Genomic DNA, 27889 nt, shown 5'->3' with positions numbered 1-27889 from the left:
AAATCTTTCGCAAAAGTGTTCTTTATCCGATTTGTTTGTTAACCAATCACCTACTGTATATATAAAATTTGAACCTTGACTTTAAAAGCTCTTTACATTATGCAAACATAAGAATGTTTTTAACCTAAATGTGTTAGATTTTGCATGTATGTGATAAAGTTTTGATTTAAATTTAAGACAAATATAGAAAATGATACTGATAAATAAATTTATTCTTCTCCACACATCAGAATGTACTAAAAATAACTCTTACTTTGAACCTCTTAACTGGAGTGTATGTATAATATTTCAGCTAACGTTTTTGACGCCCCTTCTGGGCTCTTCCTCAGGCTTTTTTTGATAAATACTGAGCTGGACGTTGAAAATCAAACACTTTCTTTTGATTCATTTACCTTTCGAATCATCGCACTTGGAAACCTTCGAGCCAATTTAAAATGAAACCTCATTTAAAATTGGTTAAGAGGTTAAAAGTAAGAGTTATTTCTGATAAATAAAATATGAATAAAGAATAAATAACATACGAAAATGGATAGCTAAGTTAAGGCTAAGTAAAACTAGGACATCACACAACTTTGTCTTATCATGATAAAATCAAAGCCGAGCTGGAAGGAAAGAAGCAATCCTTGCACCTGTTAGGCACAGAAGAGGTGATTCTTGTACAGTACCTGACAAACACAGACAAGTGAACTTTGCACTTGCTACCACAAAAGAGGCTATCCTTGTACCTGCAGGCCACAGGAAACACAATCCTTGCACAGAGAGACAATCCAAGAACAAAGCAATTGCCATCAATTGCTTTGTTCTTGTGTTTTGTTTGTTTTTCGTGCCTCTTTTCTATTACTTGCACATAATACTGTTTTTATTTTTGATCCCTAGACCTAAATTCTTTTAGGTGCTCTCATTACATCAGAGAGCATGGACAATGTCACTGTAATACATTTGTATATCGAAAACAAAGTCATGAACTCCTATTTTTACTTTCCTGGCTCTGTTATAGATAATAGAGGGAAAGTATGGTAATCAATCAAAAAATGACCCCCAAGAGTTTTACATTTTTTGACTTAGGGGACCTTGAAACATTGAGAAATGCATTGGGTGTAGAATGAGGGGGTACTCATTCTATACCCAATAACAATATATTGCAGAGTGGCAATGCTCACAACATGCGCCGCATTGTTCTAGATTGTAACCATAACATGAGAAGCTTGTATAAAGAGATTACCCAACACAAAGGTGATAGATTAACGTATAGATGCGTTCCCACTATCTATAACATCCTCAGAAACAAAAAAGACAAAACCGACATGCTTAGGGTACCAGGAGTTTATAGGATTCTGTTGAGAGACAATAGATTCAAATGTGATCTTGAGTACATCAGTGCCACCACGAGATCACTCAAAGTAAGGCTTGTGGAACACAAATATGATATTGATAAAAGAAAATACAACACCGCCCTAGCTAGGTATGCCATGGACGATGTTCAAGCCTATCTAGACAAAGCTTCCATTATATGACAATCTAAGCATGACAACCAAATCACCTGGACACTGGAAGTTCTCGAGATATTTAAATTGGAAAAGAGGGGCGTTGCATTAATTTCAAGGAAGGAGGACAATTATCTTATGCCTGGCAATCTTTATACCAACAAGAACAGTCAATTTAAAAATTATTTTTAAAATTTAAAACAGCGTTTCTCAAAGTGGGCAATAACACCCCCTTGTGGGCGATGAGTAAATCTACAGGGGCACTGGAGGCAGGGTATTGAACGGTGACCAAAGGCAAAATTGGGATCAGTGAAAGCTGTTCCCTTTCATCTGTTAAACTGATAAGAGGAAACATTGCATTTGATGGTTTCCAGATGTTGAGAACAATGTACAGTAAGGGCACAAAGTGTGAGATTCATAGAAAAGTTTTCCTAAGAATATTTCCAATCCTTTCTCACACAAGAGAAAATGGGTCAGAGGGCATTGGGTATAACTTTATGAAACAAAGGGGGCGGTGGATCAAAAAAGTTTGGGAACAACTGATTTAAAATATTCTTGTTTATATTTTTTTTTTGAATGATCCTAAGAATGTTCCATTTTCACCTTCCATTTGAAAATATTTTAACCTGAAGATGATCTCCTGTACAGATCGAAAACATTCGTGTTTGAATAAAAATACCCTGAAATTTCTTTTAAGGTTTGGATGTGTACTGTTTTTTATGTTAATATATTCCAGGCTTATAGTGATGGAGCTATAGTTTTGTTTACCCTCTTTGAAGCTTAATACTGTGCTTTTTTCTGAAATTTTGCAGGAAAATTTGTGTATTAGAAAGATTCATGCTATTAAATTTTGGTCAATTAAGGTCAATCAGATGGGGAGATAAAGGGTGGTCATATCTCATATCTCGGTAGAGTCAAACTTAATGATGATTTTACTTGTTTTTAGAATTTACACTTTTTTTATAAAATCCATCCCTACCCTCAAAAATTAAGATTTTTGCCATTTTATAATAATTAAAAATGTAAACAGTTTTTTAAATTAAATGTCATAACAGATAGCACTATCAGACTTTTAAATATTACCAGGAAAGTTAAGCAATTTGTTGTTGGATTTTTACATTTAAATGGATCCACATTACATTTCTGGATTCCTTGTCTCAATTAATGAAAAATGGCAAAGTTTTATCAAAGTCAATCCATTAAATTTTGAGAATGAACTTAATTCTTTAATAACTACTAAAAATAAAAATATTCTTAGTTAAAAACAAGTAAAAAAATACTCAATCAATTCTTTAAGCCTATAGAAGACATGCTAGCAACTGTGAAACATCGCATAACGAAGTTGCACAATTCACGTGATATCGCTTTGTCATGCGCATTCGTGAAGCAACCTTACATCTCAAAAACGAAGTCATGGGCTTCCATCTTTTATTGCAGTTTTGGATTCCATATTGCAATTAATGGAAAATTGCAAAGTTTAATCAAAATCTATCATTTAGATTTTGAGAATGAACACAATTCTGTAAACCTCATAGAAGAAGCTTTACTGACACTCTTTTTCAATAAAGTATAAATGCAGTTTAAACAAAAATAAATCTAGATAAAAGTTAAGGTTTTAAGTTTTTATAAATGTTGAAATTACTTGTTTCATTCATCAAACAAATAAATTTAATGCTGAAAGAGAATACAATTTCTTATATATAGTATATTTGGTGTCATAAGTGATAATATAAAATTTTATATACATTTACCAGTATATGTGTATTTTAATAAAATGTCAGATTCATAAAATATAACTAACATTCAAAAATTTCCATTTGTGATATTGTGTTTGCATTATGTGCAATCTATACATGAATACTGTGGTACAACATTAACTGTACAATATGATGATCATTTTGAAGTACAATTATAATAGTAGTAGTAATTGTTAAATTTCTTTGGTTATAGATTTTGCATCAAGTATTTTAGTGTGCTTTAGTATATTGCATATTACTGACTTTTTTTCCTTGCTGATCAATGCAGTGAATAGAGATAATAAAATCATTGGTCTTGCATCTAAGTTATTAATAATTAATTTTTCATCTAATAATTAATTTTGCATCTAAGTTATTAATAATTAAGCTTCTGAGATGTTTGTTTAAATGTAAAAGTTATGAAAAAACACTGGGAGAATGGAAAGAACATTTATTATAAACAACGAAAGCATTTTTTCTTGGAAAAAAGTTTACCACTACACACTAGCTAACCCTTATCTGTGGGAGATATATTCCAAGACTCTCAGCAGATACCTGAAACCATGGATAGTATCAAACCCTACATACGTACAGTACCATGTTTTTTCCTACACACACATACCTATGATAAAGTTTAATTTACAAATTAAGCACACTAAGAGATTAACAACAACTAATAATAAAATAGAACAATTATCAAATGAACACTCACTAACACTGATTCTTAAAAAAAAATCACAGTTGGAGAGTCAACTTTACTTGGAGATTTATTCTTTATCATTGATCTTCATACACAAAGTTTTTTTGGAGCTGTGCTCCTTTGTCAGGGTTTATAACAAACTGATTACTGATTTTCATACAATAAGTAACACAATAGAACAATTATAACAATATATTGTAATAAAAGTTTTGTGAATGTGGCATCACCATACAAGTATTTTTCTTTTCTTTTCTCTTTTTTCAATGATGAATAGCAGTATCCATTAGTTGTAACTTTGCTGTTTGGAACTAATCATACAAGGACTAAGATGGTTAATGTTTTAGAAGTATTTTATTGCCAGTTTTTCTGTCAGATATGCATTTTGGACATAGCCCCTCAGACCAATTTGGATATCATAACATATGAATTACAAGATTTAAGAATTTAATTAATAATAATTATCATATTTATATACAGTTTTTCTTTCCTTATCAAGGCAAGGACTTGACTTTCTCACTGAAAGGAAACACTATGACTTTTCACTGAAAGGCAGCACTATGACTTCTCTTTGGCATATCCAAATTGCCAGCATCACAAGTCTTGTGTTTTAAGGCTATTATTATGTAAAATAAGTTATTTGAACATAAGGGATTTTTTATTTACTAATATCAAGAATGTGATGAGGTACCATGCTCATATCCTAGAACTTGCCCATTTGGTATTTGTTATACATCTTTCTTTGAGTTTGAAGGAAAGGTATTCTTACAAGGGAGAGGCGTACCAATGGGTAATCCTATGTCGGTTATTCTTTCGAATTAGTATTATGTCAACTCGAAAACGTTGTCCTACCCAAATTTCAACATCATATCATTTTGTATGCCAGATATATGGATGACATTTTCATACTATGGCAAAGTAAGCCTAACCGTCAACATTTCTTAAATATGATCAACAATAACCCTTATGGCTTATCATTACATATAGACCAGGAGAGCTGTACTAATGTTAACTTCCTTGACATTTCCATCACCTGCAAGCAAGGGGAAATCTGGACCAACATATACCAAAAGCTCTGTTTTCAGCCTATTATTATCCCACGACAATCCATCGATCCCAGGCACATCAAGTTAGCATCTTTCAGGGCTTGGATTAAATGCACCTATGTTACGGCTAACGGGAATCTTAGCCAGGTACAAGTTCAAAGTGGTGAGTTCGTACCCCAAGGTTCAAATCTATTCTGGGGTATAACTTCGTTCTTCTTGCGTCTCGCACTGATCGACGTCCTCACAACCAGAGACCAAACCAAAAAGTGACTGACCCTGCGGTTCCTCTCGTACCGCGCAGGGTTATTCTCCCAACGACTTCCGTTTTCGCGGTTAGGGGTCTTCCGCCTTAGGGGCGTTTAGTCATAATCCAACGAACAATAGCTTCGCGCCACTGGCAACTCGACCAATCACATGTACGGTACAAAGTGTCCGTTACAGTACTCCCCCCTTTAGGACGAGACGTCTCGGCTCGTAACAATTCTCCTAAAGATATGGTAGTTACGATTTACGAGGACGAAGATAGTATTTCTTCTTACTTTCTGGGAGATCGTCGGTGATGTAATCTGCATCTCGCGGGTCATCGGGTTCTGGTTCTTCGTCGGAATCACTGCTCTCTTGTGTCAACGATGATTCCTTTTCCTCTCTTTGATCTAGGGACTTCATGATGAACTTCGGTGTATAGAACGGTTTCAAGCGCTCTACATGGACTACATCAAGCCAAGGGCTACTATGAGGTTTACAATCAATAGCTTCTATTTCATAGTTGTTATCGTTCAGCTTGCTTACAATTCTGAAGGGACCTTTATATTTTATGGGTTTGCCCTTCTGTAATTGTTTGGGAATAGCCAGTAATACTAGTTGTCCTTTAAAGTATTCACGAAATTGTCGGCGTTCATTGTATTTGTTCATACAAAGGTCCTTTGCGTTAGCAATATAACCTAGCGCAATTTCACGAGCGGCTTCCGCGCGCCTAACCCAGACAGGAATATTTGTATCAGCCAATTCGTCGTTATCTACAAAATTGATTCTATTTAAATGTAGATCAGTGGGTAATAGAGGGTCTCTACCATATACCAAATAGAACGGAGTGAAGCCTCTAGGCTCACTATATGTAGTATTATATGCGAAGGCTGCGTAATTTAACAATTCTGACCAATTTTTACGGTTTGCTTTGTAAAAATGATTTAAAATATTTTTAATTGTTCTTATTGTTCTTTCTGCAAGACCGTTTCCTTGAGGATGATAAGCAGAAGTATGCTTCGAGCCTATGCACCTAATTTTCAAAAACGTTTGTGTTGCTTTGGAGATAAATTGCGAGCCTCGGTCAGTCCTTACTTCTTGAGGACAACCGTGCCTTAAAACGATGAAATTTTCTATGAAGTCAATTACATCCTCGGAGCATTCGCTCCGGAGCGCACCTACTTCCACATAACCAGTGAAATCACACACTGCAACTATTGCGTGAGTACATCCTAGCTTATCTTTAGGCCATGGGCCAGCTAGATCTAGTGAGACTCTTTCGAAGGGTGCGTGGACTGGTACTGGCATCAGCATACCTGCTTTAGGACCATTAGGACCTAGTCTTAATTGACAGGATGGACATGCTCTTACGTAATCACAAATCATACGAAACATTTTTGGCCAAAAGTATCTTGAATGTACCTTTTCATACGTTTTCTTAACTGCAAAGTGTCCACCAAATTTGCTAGAGTGAGCAGCTTGAAGAACTTCCAACTGCAGGCTTTTAGGTAAAACCAGCACTTGTTTTATACCAGTTGGAAGATAAAGATGTTTATAAAGAATACCTTCATGTAGGAAGTAACGCTTAGTAGTGTGAACTCGTTTCGAATTGTTAGCGTTATTACTGCTCCCTGTAATAATACTTTTTATTTCCTGGCAAAATGCATCTTCTGTTTGTGCTTTTAACATGTCAACGTTCTCCACAGTAGTAGTGAATAAGGAGAAGTCGTCCTCTTTGCATTCCAGGTCTATGTTATCTTCATTTGGAATTCGGCTGAGACAATCAGGACATTTATGAGATGCACCTTGTTTGTATATTACATCAAAGTCGTAACACTGAAGGCTTAACGACCATCTACACAGACGACTATTCGCGTCTTTTAAGCGCATTAGCCAACACAAACTGTGGTGATCAGTTACAACTATAAACTTTTTGCCATAGATGTACGGACGTAGTTTCTCGATAGCCCATTTAATGGCTAAACATTCCTTCTGTGTCGTAGGATAATTACACTCACTTTTATTGAGCGTTCGGCTGATGTAGCATACGGGATGTTCTCTTCCATCATTATCCTTTTGAAACAGAGTAGCTCCTAATCCTACATCACATGCATCTGTATGTATATAACACATTCTTTCTGGGTCAAAATGACTTAAAACTGGTGAGTTACATAGACTTTCCTTTAATCGTACAAAACTTTCTTGTTCGATATCTCTCCAAATGAATTTTTGATTGGTTCTAAGTAAACGGAATAATGGTGTGGCGATAGTCGAGAAATCCTTTATGAATCGTCTAAAATATCCACACATTCCTAAGAAGGATCGAAGTTCTTTCACTGTAGTGGGCACTTTCATTTCAGTAATTGCCTTTACTTTCTCTGGGTCGGTTTTACAACCTACATCTTCAACGATGTATCCAAGAAACTTGATATGATTAGCGGCAAATATGCATTTTTCAGGTTTAGCTTTCAATTGAGCATTTCTAAATCTTTTGAACAATTCGTTTAGTAATTTCAAATGTGATGGGAGGTCTTTGGAAAATGCTATAGTATCGTCGATATATGTAAGGGCCTCCTTCCACTTTAGATCACCTAAAACTTGGTCAACTATCCTCTGACATGTTGCTGGGGCTCCTTTCATACCGAATGGCATCTTCAAAAACTCATATATGCCATCTGGGATTATAAATGCGGACTTACATATATCACTTTCAGCCATGGGTATCTGCCAAAATCCAGAGGCTAAATCGATTACCGAATAGAGTTTGTTTCCTCCCAAGATTTCTAACGCATCATCTATACGAGGTAGGGGATAAGTATCTGAGACTGTGAGACTATTTAGACGACGATAATCCACACATAACCGATGTTTCCCATCTTTTTTTGGTACTAGCACTATAGGTGAGGCCCACGGACTCTTTGATGGCCTAATTATACCAGCTTGAAGCATTTGTTCTACTAAATCTCTGACAATTTCTCGTTGATAAGGAGACATTCTGTAAGCGTTTTGCTTAATTGGCTTGACATCAGACTGTGTTACTATTTCATGGTATCCTAGGGTGCATACTCCAAGATCGAAACTGTTTTTGGCAAATACGTCTAGGTTTTCTCTCAATACCTTCTCTAATTGTTTTACAGAATCTTCAGATAAATCATTCCCGATATTAAAAGTAAATGACTCTATATTTAGTTTTCGATAAGAATGAACAAATAAGCTAACATTTTTTTCCTTCAACAGGTTAGCGTTTGGCCTAATAGTATTTGAATCTGTTGCTTTACTGTCTGATTGTGATGATAAAGACAAGTTAATAAAGGAATATTCTTCACATGGTTTCCCTTTGGCAACAGTAGATTCTGCTGGGAGTAAAACAGGTGTTGGAGTGCTACTTAATACTAGAATTATACATTTATTGTTTCTCACATCACAAATACCTGATAAAACATTGATACCATTCTCGCCCATTTCGTGCTTTATTTCTACTATACCCTGTTTAATTGGACAGTGAACTTTTACAGCACGCATAGTAAAAGCATTCACAAGTGTTTCTTCGGTGGTACGGAATTTTGCGTTGCTATGATGTAAAAGGGGCGTTTGAATTTGACTCATACAATTCTCTCCCATTGGTACTATAAATAAGTTGTCTCTGAAGTTGATGGTTGCTTTCATTTGTTCACAAAAATCACTACCTAGTAATAAATCATGTGGAAAATTTTCCAATACTACAAACACAAATTCAATACAATTTCCCATTATTTGTAGTCTACACATACAAGTACCTTCACACTCTATCTTTCTATTATCTGCTACGATTAGTTTAATAGATTTAGGACGTATTTTTAGTCTTAATTCTATACATAGTTTTCGGCTTATCAATGATTTCTCTGAGGCTGTATCAATGATGGCACTAAACGGAGATCCTTCAATTTCCAAATAAATAGTGCGTAATTTTGATTTCGAAATTGCGAGACACTCTAAAAGATAAGGAGGGATTCTAACAGCTTGAAAACAGTGCTCTCCCTCGGGAGCCCGATCCATTAGTTTTTTTGTTCCTCGTTTTGATCTTCGAGTTTATCCATTAGTTTGCGCATTTTTTCGAATGCATAAAATTTTGGATATTTACAGCTTTTCTTATAATGACCTCTTTTCCAACAGTTATGGCAAATAATATCGTGAGAACTTTCTTCTGAGACTGTCTGATTTCGAGATATAGCATGATCTGTTTGTATGTCTTTGTTTCTATTGTTAGTTCTCCTAAAGGTTTTAGAACGCTTATTGTATACGGATTTTCTTTCACGGTCCATTAGTTCACGATTTTGACGACTCGATTGTCCTTTGTAAAAATGGCTGTAAGGCTTAGGTGACCTTGAAACTCCATTAGGCCTGTTTGAACATTCACCTACACTGAAACTTTTGTAGTATTTTTCGCGCTCTCTCTTTGTTATCGAGTCTAATTCCATGATGGCGTTGGTATAGTCATCTAAGGTGTGGAATGTTTTATTCGCAATAGACATTCTTTCTTCCTTTTGCAAGCCATTGTTTAATAATTCTATTTTTTCCATCTCCGAATATTCATGATTTAAAGAATTAATTAATTCTAATTTATCTAACACATATGAAAAGGCCGATTCTAATTTCCCTTGAATTCTGTCGTACATTTTAATTGTTTTCTTCACAGTGGAATCTGTTTCGTACCATTTCTTAATCTGTGTTTTCAATCTAGGCCAGGTTAATTCATATCCTTTTGCCTCTTCTAGCCTGATTCTTTTTACTAAATCTATATCTGATTGTAACTTTAGTGTGGAAATAAATGTTGTATCGTCTAATTCGAAACATTCCTTTATTCCTTGCAGCTTTTCCAGCCAAATATTTATATTCTGTGAATCAAACACAGGCCAAGATATTAACTTTTGTGGAATAGTAGGACCTTTCGTAAGTGAAGGACTGGTCGAGAGATGTGAGTCAGCACATTTCGCATTTACAAACGTATTTTCAAGTTTATTAAATCTGTTTTCGAATTCCTCCCTAATTTGGTTTATTAAATTCATTATCAGGTTAATAGGAGAAACAGACGAAACGTCGGACTTTCTATCATCCTCGAGAACAGTAGGGGAAGGTTCTCGTTCCCTTCCAGAGTTTTCGATGTTCCTGTATCTATTTTTTTCTTTCTTCTCAAGATTTTTAATTTTATCTTGTAGTTCACAAATAATCGATTTTAGTTGTATAATTTCGTTATCTTTAGAAGCAATTCTATCCTCTAAAATATCAATTTTGTCTTTCATGGCTAACTTTTTCGGCATTTTGGTTAGATACAATAATTCCTGTCACGATTTAATGTTGAGTTACCCAAACTGTAACTTATTTTATGATTATACTGTAGGCTATATAATAATTACTGGTCGCCAAACCCAATTATTGCTGGACCTTGTGTATGAGACAAAGGAACAATGAACTTACCATTTTCTCTTCCTTTCAAGTTGAACCTTGCCGTCGTTTCTTTCTTTGTTCTTTTCTTTTTATTCAGATGTGATGAACCTCTGTTCTCACTGGTGGCTCCAATTTGTTACGGCTAACGGGAATGTTAGCCAGGTACAAGTTCACATGGTGAGTCCGTACCCCAAGGTTCCAATCTATTCTGGGGTATACGTTCGTTCTTCTTGCTTCTTGCACTCGTCGACGTCCTCACAACGAGAGACTAAGCCAAAGAGTGACTGACCCTGCAGTTCCTCTCGTACCGCGCAGGGTTATTCTCCCAACGACTTCCGTTTTCGCGGTTAGGGGGTCTTCCGCCTTAGGGGCGTTTAGTCATAATCCAACGAACAATAGCTTCGCGCCACTGGCAACTCGACCAATCACATGTATGGTACAAAGTGTCCGTTACATGGTCAGACAAAGAAACCTCAATAGACTTTAACTTCGCTTTTTGCGCGAACGGTTGCATATGTAGGTGTTGATCCGTGATGTACAAGGGTTGATAGAAGAAGTGCACTCTACAACTCGATTACGAAAAATACTGCCTGTTTATTGATTATATGAAATTATAATCTTTAAGCGCGAGAAAAAGTTTACAAACGCTCGTGCGTATTATTACTCTTTTTATTTTGACATTCTTTTGGAAAATAAGACATTGTCCTTGGTACAACCTTATGGTCACTGGCTATTGGTGGTTGGGTCTTTGTTCGCTGACTATTAACGGAATATCGGCTGCGAAATGTCCTGGGCCGTGTTCAGTAAAGTGTACAGAAAATGCTAAATAGCTGTCTGAAAAGTTAATATATAGTATCTACAGTATTACATTTATTAATGTATCGTGTCACACATGTTAGAAGAATGACCGCATAACATTATATTAATGCAATTAAGAATAGTCCTGTTTCCTAACTAGAAATATTCTCATTTGACAAAGGGAAAAATAACTCAAAAACATTTCAATTAAATATTGCTTCCAACACGACATCAAATTCAATTATCTTTAATTTGTTCAGTTGCTTTTTGGTATTCTATTTGCTTTCTCATTTAAAACTAGTCAAATGGAAATTTCCTTTATTGTAAGTATAGCAATATCAAATCAAACAAAATAAAAAGACAGATTAATTACTTTAATTACTGTTCCGAATTATTACGATGCTGAATTTCGAAGGTACAGTTCAGTGTCTAAAAAGTGTAAATAGAATCTAAATTTGATTAATCATTATAATAGCCAGAGAAATAATATTTATTTACATGACAGATTTTTCTAACACGAAATTAGATACCTCTTAGAATTTTGATTAAAATAAAGTTCCTTTTTTAATGCATAGGATTTAGTTATATTTCATAATATAAATAATTTCTATAAAATAAATTACAAAAAATTCCTTATTTATTCCAACATCGATTTAATTCGGTCAAGGATAAATGCACCCAATAAACAAACAAATTAAAATGAATAGACATAAATCTATATATCAAATATTTTTTATAAATAATTTTATTTCTAATTATTTTTAAATGCATAATTTAGTTACCCTACTTTACGATAAATGTTTTTTCATGTTTATTTATGTGAGATTCGAATAGTCCTTGGGTCTAATTAACAATTTAAATATAAAGTTAAAAATATGAAGTAAAATATTTTTTTATTTTGGGTGTGAAAATATCATTTTTTAACGTGGGAAAACTGATAAAAGAGCCACTTTCTTAAACAGAAGTAGACAAATCCTTTTGTTTTCCAGTTATCTATCACAAATCTCACTACCCTGGTAATTATCGACCCCTCAATAACTCTCCTTCCCTCCGGTCAAGTGAGAAAATACAAATATGTTGATTGGTCACAAATCATGAGATATAGTCAAAGATCTACATGATTAGGTAAGTACGTCAAAAAATCTCATAGAGGAGAGACGTAGTTTATATTTGCTCCATAAGGCCAACACCCTTAGTCGTATTGAATCGAGTACGATAATGACTTAATTTAGGAGAAAAGAAGAAACTTTTAATATTGTGCCAAATCAGGACCTCTCCATGAAATGAAGTATGAACATAGAATACAGATGAAGTTAAAGATAAAGTAAACTTTGAGGTAGTATGATTATCAATAAATTTGTAAGCTCTTTCTCTCGAAGCGTATATTTTAATTGAATCCATACTTTCTCCATCGGTAAGATTTAATTATTGAACATTTCAATTTTGTGTAATGTTGTTTACTTTTGTTTGATTAAATTGTTTCATTATTTGTTAAAAGTTTTCTCCTATTCAATATCTGAATCAGATCCGTATTACCTCTATACGCGTGTAAATTCGCAAAACGGTAAATTGATTAACTGGTTTCGGGAATCCTGACGAGAGAAAGAGTGATTACGAAAATCCTCAAATTCCGCTTTCTAAATTTACTTAACTGTACGTCTCTCCGCCCTCGATTTTCCTTGAATTAGGAAAAGCCATTCTTGTAGAAGACCCTAGAACTAATTTCAACAACTAGCCACTGATTGAGTGATACCGAGTAATAAACTACTCCGTACCCCCGGCTGATCTCAAATTTAAAAAATCTTAATTATTAAAAAAATTTTAAACGAAAACTTTATTAAAATATAAAGCAAAACTAATTTTACACATTATTTGTTGATTCAGTTGCTGATGCCACGTGTACGATATGAAATGGGGAGCTTTGTTTTACTTTACATCTGAAGTGAAATATAGAAAAAAATTAAATTATTAAAAATAATTAACTTATTGAAAAATTTAATATAATAAGCGAGTCAGAAATCATGCATTAATTTAAAAAAAAACTACTTAAAATATTTCAGAAATGTTACAATTTTAATTTATTTTAAAATATATTTTTTACAAAATAATAAATTATTTATGTCATAGAATTAAAAAAAATAAATTTATTTTATTTACTTTCTGATAATCGTTAATATGTTTAAACCAATTAACGAGAATTTCGATTAAATTTCTAGTATGACTGAGACATACTTGATGTTTAATTACTTAGTATATTCAAATGCAAAAAAGCACATAAAGTTGTAAAAAAAACGATGTGTACTACGATTTATTTTTCGGGCTCTTAAATAATACAAGAAATGTATGGCTTTGGTCAAAAATGAACTCCCTAATATTTTTACGTTTGTTTGACAGACCATGATAGGTCGAAATATGAAGAATAGTTGGGGGATTTTTTGTATGTATGAATTTTAAGTGTGTTTGTATTTTTCGGGTATAATTTGTTTCTCCAATTTTATAGCTAAATAACTGCTGTTCACTTTATCAAAAATGTAAGTAGAAGCGAAGCCTCCTGCATGTTATTGGAAAACATTGTATAAATTTTCAAGAAAATCAAACCATAGATTAGGATGGCGTGATTCAATATGTTAATATCCGTCATCCCAATATTAAAAATTTTAATATAAATGGTAGCAATAATTACAGATGATAACAAATGTTGCATGTCAGAAAATCCAGCAACAATGTTATTATAAACAACCCAAAGCGTGCTCAGCAGAAAATAATAAACTATAACNTGTTTTATTCGCAATAGCCATTCTTTCTTCCTTTTGCAGACCATTGTTTAATAATTCTATTTTTTCCATCTCCGAATATTCATGATTTAAAGAATTAATTAATTCTAGTTTATCTAAAACATACGAAAAGGCCGATTCTAATTTCCCTTGAATTCTGTTGTACATTTTAATTGTTTTCTTCACAGTGGAATCTGTTTCGTACCATTTCTTAATCTGTGCTTTCAATCTAGTTCAGGTTAATTCATTTTACTAAATCTATATCTGATTGTAACTTTAGTGTGGAAATAAATGTTGTATCGTCTAATTCGAAACATTCCTTTATTCCTTGCAGCTTTTCCAGCCAAATATTTATATTCTGTGAATCAAACACAGGCCAAGATATTAACTTTTGTGGAATAGTAGGACCTTTCGTAAGTGAAGGACTGGACGAAGGATGTGACTCGGCACATTTCGCATTTGCAAACTTATTTTCAAGTTTATTGAATCTATTTTCGAATCCCTCCCTAATTTGGTTTATTAAATTCATTATCAGGTTAATAGGAGAAACAGACGAAACGTCGGACTTTCTATCATCCTCGAGAACAGTAGGGGAAGGTTCTCGTTCCCTTCCAGAGTTTTCGATGTTCCTGTATCTATTTTTTTCTTTCTTCTCAAGATTTTTAATTTTATCTTGTAATTCACAAATAATCGATTTTAGTTGTATAATTTCGTTATCTTTAGAAGCAATTCTATCCTCTAAAATATCAATTTTGTCTTTCATGGCCAGCTTTTTCGGCATTTTGTTAGATACAATAATTCCTGTATCAATTTAATATTGAGTTACCCAAAATGTAACTTACTTTATGATTATACTGTAGGCTATATAATAATCCCTGGTCACAAAACCCAATTAACTCTGGACCTTATGTATAAGACAAAGGAACAATGAACTTACCGTTTTCTCTTCCTTTCAAGTTGAAACTCGCCGTCATTTCTTTTTTCGTTCTTTTCTTTTTATTCAGATGTGATGAACCTCTGTTCTCACTGGTGGCTCCAATTTGTTACGGCTACGGGAATCTTAGCCAGGTACAAGTTCAAAGTGGTGAGTTCGTACCCCAAGGTTCAAATCTATTCTGGGGTATAACTTCGTTCTTCTTGCGTCTTGCACTCGTCGACGTCCTCACAACGAGAGACTAAGCCAAAGAGTGACTGACCCTGCAGTTCCTCTCGTACCGCGCAGGGTTATTCTCCCAACGACTTCCGTTTTCGCGGTTAGGGGGTCTTCCGCCTTAGGGGCGTTTAGTCATAATCCCACGAACAATAGCTTCGCGCCACTGGCAACTCGACCAATCACATGTACAGTACAAAGTGTCCGTTACAACCTATACATTGCACAAGCATTTATGATACAATTAAGGAATTGGATTACATTCTTAAGGTAGCCGAACAGCAAGGTTACTGTAGAAGCGAGGGAGAGAAACTTATTATATCCTTCCAAACCACAAGATGACATTCTCCCAAGGTAGACCAAGGAAGAAGGATGATGCTAAATTACATTCCATTTTTAAACAAAATGCATAGAAATATTGCCAAAGCTAATAATCTTCAAATTGTATACCGACGTAATCCCACTGTTTACAAGCATTTAAGAAATGATAAAAAAAAAAAAGATCAGAATTCAATGGTGGGAGTTTATTCGGTGCCTTTACACAACCAACATTTCGATTCCAGGCTTGTTTATGTAGGAGCAACTATGCACCATTTAAAACAAAGGCTCAAGGAGCACAGATACACTATCAATAAGAACCTTGACAGCACCGTGCTAGCGTCATACGCAAGACAACAGGATGTTAATATCCAATGGGATCAAGCAGCTATTATCAAGACTATGACAAACAGACATACAGTGAAACGTCTTGAGAAATTAGAAATTTTCCAAATGCATATAAGAACTGGATGTATAAACCATAGGGACACAGATGCGTTATCCACTGCACGGAGGTCATTTCACAATAATTAAGAATAATAAAGGATAATACTATAGTTCATCTTACATCTTGTATTTTATTCACTTTCATNTAGGGACACAGATGCGTTATCCACTGCACGGAGGTCATTTCACAATAATTAAGAATAATAAAGGATAATACTATAGTTCATCTTACATCTTGTATTTTATTCACTTTCATTGCTTTGGCCTTATTTATATCATTTATTTTATTTTATTTTATTTTATTTATATTTAGTCCGCATATGCATTTTTCCGTTTGATTTTTATATTTATTCCATAATTTTATTTATGTTCGATTTTCAATGTTCTATTTTGGTGTAACTGAGGAAGATCGTTTAAAACAACTGAAAACATTTTTATGGTATTAAAAATCTTTTGCTGGATTGTTATGATAAAGGTGTGATTTTTAACTTATTCACTATCCAGTATATAGTTTATTTTATCTTTTAATGTGACTGGCAGTATAACAAAGCCACTGAAATTTCCTGTTTATATCATCCTTCATAATCTTTACCCTGTAAGAGGTGATGTTGCTGTTCTTAGCGAGTTGTTCACAGCAATAGTGAATCACACCTTTTTGTAAATTCTATAAATGCATGATAAAGTAACTGCTCCATTCACACCATTTCCTTCTGTTTTTCATGAATGAGACTATTTAAGAACATGCATTTGACTTTCAGTATTAATATTTGAATGCACCTTGGGAGAGAGTTGTAATTTAAACTCACAAACATACTCACCCCACTTATTTCTTAGAAAGGGCTTTAGCAGTTCTTTAAACCCATAATTCTGCCATCTATTTGTGAAATTTTCTTTTTAATATTTTTGAATTGTGATTAACCACAGGTACTAGAACTGATAAGGATGAGCTACTGACTACAGATTCACAATAATTTTTTTTCTTAATATATTTAAATAAACCAAAAATTAATTAGTATTTCTCCCTTTTATTATTCAAAGTATGATTAGATTCAATATAAAAATTCAAAATGCTATACAAAATGATCAAACATATTTAAATTTAAACTAAAAAAATTACCAAAGATGTTTTTATAAACACATTAAAATAATTCATTTTAAACTTTTCAGTAAATTATTTTATGAGAAAATATAACACCAATTTCCAATAAAATCAACATTGGGGTACTTTCTTCATTTGATTAAAATAGTGTGTGCTATAAATATTGTTTTATCACCTCACAATGAAAATATGACCCTGACTTCAATCAGGTTCAAATTTTTCATTTAACATTAACATAGTTAACATTATATCTTTCCTGTTGTTAAAATCTTTATTTTTTTATTTTTTAAAATAAATTATTTTAACATGTTTATAAAAAAATTGACCGTTTTTATATTTAAACTAAAAAAAATATAATTTTATTCAGCATTTGAACTTTCATATTTAATCTAAACTGAAGATGTTTTGAATGATATTCAAAGCATCTTCAGATTAGATTAGGAGGAGGAAAAGTACTGATAATTTTTGGTTTAAGTAATTTAAGAATAGTATAATCAATAAATCAGTAAATTAGTAGTACAGAACATTTATTCTTTAACTATAAGTTTTAAAGAAAAATTCTGGAAATATTTGGCATCATAACAATAAATTAAATTATAGGAAATTATAATTTTTAAAAGTATTTTAAAATGCTTTTAAAAAATTAACTTTGATGTAATATTACAGACTGATTAAATTTAACTGACCAGTTGTCTGTACTTGACAAAAAATTAATTAAAAAAATGATTATTCCTTTAAAAAAATTTTAAAATACAAGAAAATAAAGTTTCTAAAGATTTAAAATTTTAAAAAATTTCAACTTCACTTTTATTTTTCAATTGAAATTTAAAACAAAAATATGTGTATTTCAAGGTATTGAAATATTGTATTCATCTTTCAAAACTAAATTCAGTTCTTTCTTCTGTGTATGAAAATGATTTACATTTTAAAATATTCATTTAATAATAAATCTCTGACTTTATATTTCTGAACAAATTCTTTCAGGAGACTTCACATTCATTTAATCCAAAATAGAAAGATAAATTCAAAATGTATTTATAATAATACAAAATTAATTTTTTACAATACATTTAAAATAATAGTAGTATATATTATGTAAACATTAAAGTTAAATGGAAGAGGGTGTTGATATTGTATGGGATCCTATAAAAAAGCTATGGCAGCTAGCATAGCTGCCATAGCTTTTTATAGGATCCCATACAATAGCATAGCTTTCATAGCTTAATAAAAAAGTGATGAAAGCTATGGAGTGAAAGAAAAATATTTTGGTGCCAATTTATAAAATGAAAAGATGTGCAGTAATGTGGAAATTACAAAAGAATTAAATCGATGTCACACTCAGTAAAGATCTGGGAGAGAAGTGTGGAAGGATGGAAGGCAAGAGACAGCTAGAGGTGAGGAACAGTTTGATTTCATGCCAGGAAGAGGAACAACAGATGCAATCTTTGCTGCAATGCAGCCTATGGAAAGATACAGAGACATACAGGCAAAACTGCACAAGATATTTATAGACCTGGAGAAAGTGTACAACAGTGTGTCTAGACAGAGGTATAGATATATGGTTAAAAGGAATACCAAGAAAGTATGTAAGACTTGTTATGGAAATGTATAAGGGAGCAATGACTCAAGTAACGGGTAGTGTAGGTATGACTATGGGATTCACTGTGAGAGTTGGACTGCACCTGGGCTCAGTCCTTAGTCCATTTCTGTTTGATTTGGTGATGAATGTATAGATGGAAGACGTAAAAGAGCAAGGCAACATGAAGTGTGCTGTTTGCAGACAACATTGTGCTGTGCAAAACATCCTGAGATAAGGTAGAGAAGCTGTAGGAATGGAGAAAAGCACTTGAAGAAAGAGGCATGAAGATCAGCAGAGCAAAGACAGTATATAAGACATCTGGTGGAGGGGATGAGAGTTACATGCAACTTCAGGGTAAAAAGTTAACAACTTCCAAATTTAAGTATCTTTGATCATATGTAGCAAGTGATGGAGGAATGAGTGCAGAAATCCAACATAGCATTCAGAGTGGATGGCTGAACTGGAGAAAGATGGGTAAGGTGCTGTGTGATAAAATTAGCTACAAAATGAAAGGAAGATTATACAAAACTGTAGTAAGACCTGCAATGATGTACAGTGCTGAGTTGTGAGCAATTACAAGAGCCCAGGAAAAGATGAAGCAGTGGACATGAGAATGCTAAGATGGATGTTTGATGTGGCAAAGAAGAACTGAATTAGAAATGATTACATATGAGAAATAGTCAAAGTAGATTTGACAGTTTGGACATAGGGAAAGAAGAAATGAGGACTATGTTGGAAAGAGAATTGGGAAAGTGGATGGAGGAGTGAGGATGCCCTGGATAGAGAGAAGTGGAGAAGAAAGATTAAATTAAAGATGAGATGATGAAAAATAAACATGGGAACAAGCAAAGACAAAGAAGAAGAATATGTAAACATTAAGCTGAGGCAATCTGTACTTCCACATTCAGCCTTATTTAAGAAAATATGCACAACTTACAGTTCAATGCTATTTATAATAAAAGCTACGAACTAAATTAATAGATGTAGTACTTTCTTTCCCTTTTACTGACATTAGCATTGGAGCATATATTCTTTTTCATCAAAGGAAAAAAAAATTAAAAAATTGGCACTTACAACCTTTTTTTTTATATTGTCTTCAATTTAGAATGACAGTTTTTGGCTGATTTTTTCTTTTTCATTTTATAATTGCAACATTAATCAACATTTATACTCGCTCGTCCTGCTTTTCGGAGTAGTTGCTTTGGTTGGGTGGGCCTCCTCGACTGCTAGGCACTCCCTTTTTCTGGATAGTGGCCTTGATCCCGGTACGGTATCCCTCGGTAGATCGGCAGTGGCGGTTCTGCTCTGGGGTTGCCGTCGGCAGTCGGCAACTGGCTTCCATCTTGCCTCCCATGGCCTTTTACCACCCGTGAGCGCCTTCCTTGGCTTGGCGTTAGCTGGCCACTGCACCTATCCCTGCTGCTTTAGTCTTTCCTTTCTGTGTGTTTCTCTCCCTCTCTATCTGGCCCTGTAGGACCCCTTCGTTAGTCCTCAGCCAGGTGCTCTAACTCTTCGTTCTGACTAAATTTCAAATTTATAACGTTAAAGCCACTCTCCAAACTATGGCATAAAATTCCCTACTAAACTTGATTCTACATGGTGGTCTAGTCCAACACCTACCATATTTGGTCCCCTATTAATTGCCTCTTTATATTCAATTTTGCTTCGGCTGGCCACATTGGCCTAGCTTGACATGTGAAGTTTTACTGGGTTTCCTTCACGTCTTATCTCCCAAGCTCCCCCCTTAAAGTCCTCCCAGTAGGCATTAAACTGTCTTGCTGACTTGTTCACGAAGCCAGTAACCCACTTCAAAATTTTAACATTTATTCTAAATCTGCTGGATCCAACTACCTGTGGCTTTACCACTGCTGCTTTCTTTTCCACAGTGGCTCTGGACAAGCCAGAAAAACTAGGTTAGGCTATGTTGGTCACTAGTACCCTAGATCTATCCTATCTGTCTTTGGTTATCATCCTAGTCTTCTTTCCTACCCCATCCAGCTTTGGCCATTATATTATCCCAATTCCATCCTTAAATTAACTTCAAATTCAACACATACAACTGTAAACTATTCAACACAAAATATAGAATTATTAAATCATCATAATTGTTAATTTTAATTTTAATATATAAAAACTCATCACTAAATTTTAGACCTTTCCCAAACATGCTTCTTACTAAATATTTTAGCCTTAGCTGGATGGTACATATACAACACCTCTGCTACATATCTAGCACTGGTTATAACTAAACTAGTAACATCTACTAACATACATAATCAGTTTTTTGGCCTTTAAAATTTAAAATTAAATTACAACTATAGACTCCAAGAAACACGTAAATATTATGAGCCCTGAAAAGGGACTAGATAAATACATTATAAGCCCTCACAGGACAATTATACTTTTCACTTTACACTTCTTGGCCCCTTAGAGCTCTCTGAGCAGGAAGGGGCCAACATTCTCTCAGACCTAAACTGTTGCAGAAAAAAAAAAATCAACATTTATAAATGTTACAGCTGTGACAATTGTTTTGTTGTTGCATGGATCCAACTTAATAAAAATGACATCTTGTGAAATGTTAAAAAAAAAAAAAAAAAAAAATTATAAAGCTGCTACAAGATGGGAAAAAAACCAAAGAGAAGTTCCAATGTGTGTTGGTGTGTCATTAGGAACTGTAAATTACACTTGGAAAAAGTTTAAAGACACAGAAGATGGAAAACCAGCAAGGCTCAAGATCACTATTGAAAAAAGTATGTTTAAAAAATTGGAAAATGTCTTCCAAACAATTAACTGCAAAACAGAAGAAAAATAAAACAAATTGTTTGAAAAGTGAGCCATTCAAAACTCAAGGTTTGCTGTACATTCTTAAAATAGAACATATAAATACATCAACCTGATGAAGGCCTACTGTTAGATCAAAAATGTTTATATATACATTAGAATTGTTTGCTGGTTTGAAAATAAGATTGGTTTTGTTATTTGTCCCATCCAATTTTTGTGAGTAATGTTTTTAGGTATAACATAAGTGAATACAACACTCACAAAACTTCATTGAAATCAGTGATTACAGGTTGCCAGGTTCCTCGTGAGTCAAAGTCTCACAATAATAAACAGTATTTATCATTGATTCGCCTTCCAAAACCAACAAATATATCTGCACAGTTCCAGAAAACAATCACCAAGGTTTTTTCCACAGATTAAGTAGATTTAAACTTTTTGTCCTTGGAGATCTCAAATGTTTTCATTTTATAGATGACTTCTTGATTCAGAGGTATAATAATACATTCAGCTCCAGAGCCATAGCTACCATAGCTATGAGTGGCTAAGTCCCCTCAGCTTAGTTGGCAATACCCTTATTCTGTATACTCATATAATATATACATTTACTTTCATCATGTAAACATAAACTACTGTTTTTTTTATACTTGGATTGAAATATTGTACAGTGGAACCCCGGTTAACGAACATAATCCATTCCACGAGTCCGTTCGTTAACCGAAGCAATTTTTCCCATAGAAATTAGTGCAAATACAATTAATCCGTTCTAGACGTCAGTATTTTTGTAATTTTATTTGTAAAATGGGTTTTCTTTAATGAAAATATAGGAAAACATGCTCATAAACAATCGATCTAGGTTAAATTTTCGGAAAAGGGGAAAGATTTGACGGTATAAAAACATCACACACAGTCGTTAAAGTTCTAAAATGACAGATAGCAGAAACAATAGGCTAAATTATGAGCGAAAGGCTTATAGGTTTATCAACAATCTATGATCAGAGTCGACAAACAGGTGTCAAATAAACGCCTCGGAACAAACCTTTCTCGTGACCTGATCTAGTTTCGGTTTTCACCAGGAGACAAAGAAGAAAACTATCGGAAAGCGAGGAATGGGATGCAGGACTAATCGTAAGATGAGATTCAAGGAAGAAATACTACAAAAACCCCGAATCTCAAGGTCAAAATGCAGTTTCCGTAAAAATTCTATGGCGATTAATCTGTGTCGTCTTCATCTGGATTAAGCCTGAAGTCGTGCCCACTAAAATTTGTGTTGTCTCGCGGACCGCTCCAGTCATTGCAGCTCTGTCACCTACCATCGCTTCTGTGACCAAGCGAACCCATCTCGTCCGCTCTGGGGCTACGACTGATCAGCTTGCACTATCGTAGGCCCAGCGATACGCCACTCCTCAGTGCCGAGAGAAAATACTGTAGATAAGCCATTTCCAATTACCTCAAATATGTAAGCATCTTCCCGTTCTAATAAACGATTTTCACTGTAAAATACTTGTCATCTTTGTCTCCTCCGCCACCACCAACGTACGAATGGATCCTAGACCATCACCAACACACGATTAACTGATTTTCCCTAAAAGTTGGCAAGCTTACAAATTTGACACAAAAAGCCGTTAAGTTCGTTATCCGAGACAAAATTTTTGCAAAATAAAAGTTCGTTAACCGATTTGGTCGTTAACCAGGACGTTCGTTAAACGGGGTTCCACTGTATTATACTTTGTCTGCATTATTATTCTATAATGTATTGTATTTTGTTATTTACATTCTGTATTTTGTGATTCTCTGCTGTATAATATTTTAATGCATATGTTTTCTGTATCATACAACTTGTTATTTTATCCCCATCTTTTGTATATACTACACATGTAATGTTACTGTAGCCTCTAATGTTAATGATCTGTAATAATGCCAATATGTTCTTGTCTGCACCTGGTTATATGTCTATGGCACCAGGTATGTACTGTAACTCAGTATTTTATTAATAAAATGAATCTGAATCTGTATCTAATAGGCCTAAATTGAAAAAGAGAAATAACAGTTACAGTTATTCAGCATGCCCATCTAGCTCCCAAATAATTTATTCCTGGCTAAAGGAGTGTTCTGTTCTAATCACATGTTACAACACAGTAGAGAATGGAGAAATCATTTCTATCTTTTTGGTACCATATCAGATATTCAAGACTGTAATCCATTGGCTTAGAATGGTAATCAGGAAACCAAAAGGCCAAAACTTGATAGTAGTCCAAAGTGACATGGATGATTGAATGAACAGAGCCAATTGAAACATATTACTTCAGTGATATCTCATACCATAATCTGGCTATCTTCTTCAATGAATTTATCTAAGTTCTCTGTTTTGACATCAATATTTGCAGTCATGGGATAACACTCAAATGCTTACCATTTGAATATTGAGATGGGCTGGCTAAGCTTTTTTTGCTTCATGTTTGAGACACTAGCACATATGCATGAAATCAAATCTAACTGATAAGCAATATCTATAGAGGAAAGTGTAAGATAATGTTAACATTGGCACTTTAAGTAAATTTGTCTCAATTTACAGAAATTTACTTATTGAATATCCCACATATTTTCTATGCGAAAGTTCAATTTCATAATGTGATAGCAATGGCTCAATAGTTACTTTATTATTTATATATGAACAATGTTTTCTTCTAAGTACCTATTATAATTACATCTAGAGAAATAAAATAACAACATTTATTGACTTTTTATATGGATCAATTTATCAGCTTTTAAAACAATGTAAGATTTTTTTCCAAATACAGTACAATCTCGGTAATCTGACTGCTAGTTTGATACATCCAGTAATCTAACATTAGTCATTCAGGGATATTAACAGTACTGTTGTGAAGTCATTGACAAGCTTCCCACAAGTTCAACTTCCAGTTTCCACTAAACTTGAACACCTTCCCACTAACATGACACAATACTGAGCCCAAGCTTAAACACTCAAGTTTAGTCATAATAAAAAATGCTAGGCTTGTCATCTTAGGTTACTAAAAAAAGCACAGTATCTTATAACACAATACTGTATAAATATAAAAATTAGTCCCCAAATTTTCCCACCAAAAATACTGTACCTCCCACTAAATTTTCCATGGTCACTTCAATTTCTCACTAAATTTAGTTGGAATCCATCAACTTTGCAACATTGATTACTGGCAATGGCAGTGCATCCATGTGTTTTGATCAGTAGTCTTGGTAGTGCACCCAGGTGTTTTGCATGAATAGTCCAACTTAATACATTGTATTAAAGTGGACTACTCATGCAAATAAACAAATGTTTTTTTCTGAATAATTAAATTATCAAATTTATCTTACTTCCAATAATTCAACAATCTCCTTAGTCCAACACTGTTTTGGTTCCATATACCTAGATGGTAACAAGCACATACTGTGATAAAGAAAATTAAATATGAAAAATTAAGAAAACTGGATTTCTGTTTTAAATTTTACATCTAGCAACACATAACCCTAACACAAGAAAGAACTTTATTTGTAAATTACAGTAAACCCTTGATTTAATGGACTAATTGGAAAAAGGGGATCCACCATTGCCAAAAGTCTGTTACATCATATGTGTTTTAAAAATGTATATCAATAACAAACTTAAAATGTGCAAGATATGTTAAATGTTATTATGATGTCAAAGTGCAAATAAAATAATAATATAGTGTACACTGAGTACACTATATTATTACTATTATATTACTATATTCACTCTTTAATCCAACCTTTAAATGCCTATTATTCTATTTGCAAATAAAAAGGTTTTAAATTTTTCCCATTGGACGGAACTTTTTGTCCATTATTAATCCAAAGTCTGTTAAATTGAGGGTTTATTGTATTTGCAAAAAAGAAAGATAAACTTTTGGTAGAACTTTCTATGAGATTTAATTTATGACAAATATTAAACTTTCTACATNAAATGTGCAAATTTCTTAACCATTTGTTTCTAAATATAAGTACAGACTCACTTTTTATGGAATATATGTAAATTTTTTATCATATTTTTCTACAGAGTATTGCAAAATATATATGAATATTGTTGAATATGTGAAAATCTTCTGCTTATTTTTCTATCTAACGTTACAGAACATATACAAATTTTTCTTAAAAATAAATAAAAAGTTTTATAGAAAAAAACCAATAAAAAAATTAATTTTTAATGAAATTTAATCTTATCAGAAATTTGATGATTGGATGTTCATTTTCTTATTCCACAAATAGACAATAAATGCAAGTAAGTCTACCAGATGTATGTATCATGTATAGACCAATGTCAAAACATGACACAGACAATCACTAAAATTTAAAACAAAAGTCTCTCATGTATTTATCAGTTGTTTTTCAGTATTTATCTAATAAAACAGCAGTAAACTTGAATTTTTTAAACAAAATATAGTTGTTTTGCATAGATTATTTTATAAAAATCTAAAAATATTAACTTCTGAAAATTCAAACATACATACATATAATTGTTCTCTTATAACCAAAGAATTATTATAAACAGATAGAATTATTCAAAAATTTTAAATTTTAGATAAATTAAGAAAATTGAATTGCCGAAGGAAAAAACTGTAACTTTATTATTGACCTTGATATTTATTTCTCAGCAAGACACGTGATAAAAATCTTAAATTCCATTCGTTTTTTTTTACATCTTTTAAGAATTTACTAAGAATCTCGTGTAAATATCGACACGTTATAACATTTATTAGCGAGATTAAACAAAAATATTAATAAATTATCAAGTACAATTCTCTAAATATTTTTCTGCCGGAACGTTTAAAATATTGTTAGCGTAATTATTAACGTAATTTATATCTTTAACGACAATAAACACTCTTGTTATTAATCTTAAAATAGATAAGAAGAAACTAAAATATATTGATTGAAGTTCCGGTTATAAACGTTGACAGTTACGCTAATATTAAATACAGCACAGTGAAATGAAAATAGAAAAATACTTCAAATATTAATCATCGCTCAAGAAGTCTTTTAAAAATATTGAAATTGATTAATTTTTTAATTCAATAAACACGTGAGAAATTGATTGATTTCATTTTGAACCACGACTCTATATCAACTTCATTATTATTTTCTATAGGACTGTATAATGATGTAAATATAACAATTCGTATTGCACACGGAAGAAATTTTTTAAAGAAATGAATATAGGAAGCTAATTTAAAACCAAATAAAGCCAAAATAACCAACCAAACAACTCGCCTACCAATGTATAACCTACGCTTACAGTTTAAATATCCAGCTATTATATATCGAAATAATATAAATCGGACAGTTACGAAATAAAGACATTTTCAGACTATTTTCTTTTTACTCAAAAGAAAAGATAAGTACGCTTACCTTTTCTCTCGCTCTCCTCGATTGTTTTTGTACGACCCCAGCTAACGAACGCTGTTTACCTTCCGCCATCTTCTCAAACAACTTCACTCCGCAAACAAGGCGGAGAGGGGGGAAAAACTTGTCCCTCTAGCGGCCACGTCTTCGGATGGGTGTGTTTCGGTTTCCTTTTCAGTTGACTGCTAATAATGACTTCTGCTCCTTAATAAATGTTTGCCGATTCTTTACACTACTTGGTACTGAAGAATACAGAATACAGTTGTTTTGTCCTACATTTTATATAATTGGCTAAATTTATAGATATTTAAAGAAATGCGTTTGTTATTTTTTTTTACTGGGAAAGACTGAATTCTTGACATTTATTACTTTAAAATTTTATAATAAAAAAAATTAATTTAATTTTAGAAGAAATAAATTCTAAATCTATTCATAGCTTAATTATTTTTGAATTTAATAGAAATTCATAATTAATAAGAAATTTTTGTACCTTATTTGTCTTTTCTTGAAATATTATATATTTTGAACAAAACATTTCTTCTATTTTCATTATCTAATGCGTATTTCAGATAATTTATGTATATATAAACGTATTATTTTCAAAATTAACGAACTATGAACATTAAAAAATGTTTATTAAAATATAATATTAATATTAAGTTATTTAAAAAGATATAATTTTTAGTTTTGATGGATAACGAGAGAATTATCGAAGTGACAGCATCTTGCTGAACGCTTGAATTAAGATTTTCACGGTTGAACGTTTCGTTCGCCTGAAATGATTGTTTCTATATTTTCTGACGGAAGTAAGAAACATTTCTTTTGAACATATAAAAATACCTTTAAGATGTATTTTTAAGTTCTACGTCTTAAACGTTACTTAAACTTATTTAATATTTATAATTTAACAAATAAT

The 27889-nt window shown here is 32.9% G+C and overlaps 2 protein-coding genes across 3 annotated transcripts in view; both read right to left on the bottom strand.

The window, feature by feature from the left end:
- The window catches only part of LOC111632036 (amphiphysin-like), a 59907-nt gene extending 32618 nt beyond the window's left edge, over positions 1-27289 (bottom strand). Inside the window, exon 1 of one of the 2 annotated variants that reach the window (XM_023376392.1) lies at positions 26980-27289. In XM_023376392.1, the coding sequence (XP_023232160.1) occupies positions 26980-27048 (69 nt within the window). In that variant the 5' untranslated portion in view covers positions 27049-27289. Of the gene's footprint in view, positions 1-24930; positions 25509-26979 lie in introns of those variants that run through there. The other variant, XM_023376391.1, reaches the window with a different exon arrangement.
- On the bottom strand, positions 9240-15305 carry LOC111632034. The gene is made up of 2 exons (XM_023376388.1): positions 14467-15305; positions 9240-9986 (listed from the first exon to the last, which is right to left on the bottom strand). Exons 1-2 carry the CDS (start codon positions 14981-14983, stop codon positions 9241-9243), a joined length of 1263 nt encoding a protein of 420 aa, XP_023232156.1. The 5' UTR covers positions 14984-15305; the 3' UTR covers position 9240.
- Positions 27290-27889: the final 600 nt, after the last annotated feature.

This window comes from Centruroides sculpturatus, unplaced genomic scaffold (assembly GCF_000671375.1).
Source record: "Centruroides sculpturatus isolate CEXI.00-Female unplaced genomic scaffold, Cexi_2.0 scaffold604, whole genome shotgun sequence".
Taxonomy (NCBI): domain Eukaryota; kingdom Metazoa; phylum Arthropoda; class Arachnida; order Scorpiones; family Buthidae; genus Centruroides; species Centruroides sculpturatus.
Note: the sequence above shows the minus strand (reverse complement) of the source record. Positions and strands in the feature narration are given on the sequence as shown.

Bases quoted from the DNA above. Each gene is read 5' to 3' on its own strand.
- LOC111632034 (XM_023376388.1), bottom strand. From the start codon at position 14,983: ATGCCGAAAAAGCTGGCCATGAAAGACAAAATTGATATTTTAGAGGAT. The intron at 9,987-14,466 runs ATATAGATTTAG...AGTTACAATCAG, and splicing joins CACACTAAAGTTACAATCAG to ATATAGATTTAGTAAAAAGA.